Raw genomic sequence first — 2792 nt, 5'->3', positions numbered from 1 at the left:
GAAAAAAATTTAGAAAAATCGCAAATAAATGATTTTCAAAAGAATATAAATTTAACTTTCTTTACATTTCAAAACACATAATTTCCCGCAGGAGAATGCCTGCGGAGTCAGGTCGTATACTTACAGAAAATTTTTGAGTTAGTTCCACCTGTTTATTCCATCCAGTCGAGTTGAAAATAGTAATAGGGGACATAATCATTGAATATTTAAGTAAATGTATATTGCATTGATGTTTTTCAGTCCTATAATCCTTAATACCACTCAATTCTCAATATGATAATTATCTATATCTTAAAGTGTGCTCAGAAAATTAAACAATTATTCGATTTCGAATTTTTGTATGTACTTGTTAGGTCTTACATGTATATACAAATCGTTAATTCATGCGAAAACGGATATTTTGTTGCGCATTTTTTATGTGAACACGAACTTTTCACTATTATACGTTTAACCTTATTGATTATAGCTTGATTAATTCTAAGTATTAGAAAACGAGTAAAAAATGTCATTTAATAATTATACAAAAAAGTATTCCTTTTAGCCTGAAATAATCACATGTAATAAAAGGCGTTAAGTATGCCGTTGAATACATGGTCAATAAGTAAAAAAGTTATTTTATTCAATAACTATAAAATTAAAATCAGCAAATATATTTTTAGCATTTCCACATATTTCATACGATTTATAATAGAGATAGATGATTCTTTCACAGAAATCAGGTTAAAATTAGATAATAGAGTTACTCCCATTCGGTTGTACCTGGTGGTTTAGATGTCAAATCGTATAAAACTCGGGATATACCATCTAATTTCGAAATTTCATGAACAATGTTATGGAGAACCTTTAATGAAAAAAATATTATTATTAGTAATGCATTAATTATTATCATTTAAAACAGATACGCTCAACATAAAATTGCCGCATTCTTAATTATTGAAACTTTACTGTTTTCAAAATATTTGATTTAGATACTTATTGTGTAGTAATAGTTCAGGTACTATAACAATAATTCATAGAACTAATTTCAACACAAGTTTTTAAATTTAATAATTTCGACTCGTTGTTGGATCGCATATCATTTCATGATGAAATTGCAAACCTTACTGAAGAGAAATGTCAAAAGAGCGGGGAAAAATATGGCGTCGTTTGCTCTCCCTATCGTTCTACTTTTGTAGCTCCTTATTGAAAAACTGCAAGAAACTCCAAACATCACCATAATCACCTGACATTAATCAAATAGAACACATATTAGAAAAAAGTATTCAAAAACCCAATATTTCGTTCAAGCATATTTTAAAAGCCGCTATAGAAATTTAATGGGCCAGAGTTGCAAAATTTGACACTACCGAATCGTCGTTGGCAAGCGATAATTAAAGCTTAAGTGTGCACAAGACCTATTAAAAATGTGACTCATAAAATTAATTTAGAATTTATTAATTTAAAGAATAATCATAAACTTCCTGATGCAATTTCATAATCCGTAAATTATAAATAAAACCCAAAATATTTAATTATTCATAAAATTTTATTTTTTTCGCCTTCATAATAATTCCCACCAGATGTAATACACTTATGCCAACGGTTGTTCCAGCTGTCGCAACATTTCATAAATACTTTTTGGAATGGCCCTTAGCGAACATTGTTTTATCTCTTCATTCTACTGAAAACAGGTTCCACGAAGCGGCAACTTCAGTTTGGGTAATAWGAAAAAATCTCACGGAGCTAAATCTGGTGAATACGGTGGCTGATCAATGCATTATCATCGTGTAATATCCATGAGTTGTTCTTCTACAATTCCGACCATTATCGAAAGATATTCTCATGCAAACACCTCAATACGGCCAAATGGAACCCTTTACTGACCGTCTTTAGCTCCGGAACAAATTAATTATACTCAAAACTAAGAATATAGAAAAAAACAAAAAACATCACCTTGATATTTGAACGGCTTTGGGGTGTTTTTTTTGGTTTCGGATCGGTTTTTTCCCTCTATTCCGACGATTGTTGACTTGTTTGAATGTCAAACTTATAAACCCATGTCTCATCTCTCATAGGCAGTTATAACGTTTTATCGGAAGCCGAGCAAGAGTGGACTCGCGAGAGGTGTAGAGCTCTCTTGCCATCTAACTAACACTTGTCTGACAATTTTCAAGCACAATATCCACTACTTTTTTTAATATTTTCATCAGTTGAACGATCTCCCGACCGTCTTTGAAAACATTGTACCACTCGTATTTGATAAAACAGAATCATCGTAATTCTTTTCTAACATTTCGCAGACGAAATTGAGTATAAATGCAAAATTTGAGACTTTGTTTCATATTTTTATCCATTGTAAAAATTACAACTCATTACAGAGGTGTGCCGACTTAAGCATTTATTTATATACATATGTACTTATAACGAAATCTTTAAACGTGATCGGCCATGTATACAAATGGTGATAGGATGATATTATATAAACAACATTTAAGTATAATTAAAGTTGCTTACGGATCTTTTATGAAAATCTTTATCTTGATTTTGATCAGTTAGTTTGTAAGGCAGTTATACGTGATTCGACCTGAGCAATATGTTTGGGGATGGATCACTGTAATAATTCACTCGAAATTTCGTTAGGAATTTCTTGTCAAATAAGAGTTTTCTATAAAAGGATTTAATTTTAATAGATCAGTTTTATGTGGTAACTATACGGTATAGTGGTCCGAAATTGGGCAGCTTATTGGGGTGAAGAGATTCGATAGATAAATATAAAACACATCAGCTAAAAAAAAAAAAAAAAAAAAAATTGG

General features: G+C 30.7%; 1 protein-coding gene across 5 annotated transcripts in view; it reads right to left on the bottom strand.

Moving 5' to 3' along the window:
• Positions 1–575: 575 nt before the first annotated feature.
• The window catches only part of LOC108975612 (GMP synthase [glutamine-hydrolyzing]), a 59616-nt gene continuing 57399 nt past the window's right edge, over positions 576–2792 (bottom strand). For all 5 annotated transcript variants that reach the window (XM_018944213.1, XM_018944214.1, XM_018944215.1 and 2 more), the window contains one exon: positions 576–841. In XM_018944213.1, coding sequence (XP_018799758.1) covers positions 740–841 — 102 coding nt within the window. In that variant the 3' untranslated portion in view covers positions 576–739. The remainder of the gene's footprint in view (positions 842–2792) is intronic.

This window comes from Bactrocera latifrons, unplaced genomic scaffold, assembly GCF_001853355.1.
Source record: "Bactrocera latifrons isolate USDA-ARS-PBARC rearing strain unplaced genomic scaffold, ASM185335v1 scaffold_671, whole genome shotgun sequence".
Classification (NCBI taxonomy): domain Eukaryota; kingdom Metazoa; phylum Arthropoda; class Insecta; order Diptera; family Tephritidae; genus Bactrocera; species Bactrocera latifrons.
The sequence above is the reverse complement of the archived record's forward strand: the minus strand, read 5'-3'. Positions and strand labels throughout refer to the sequence as shown.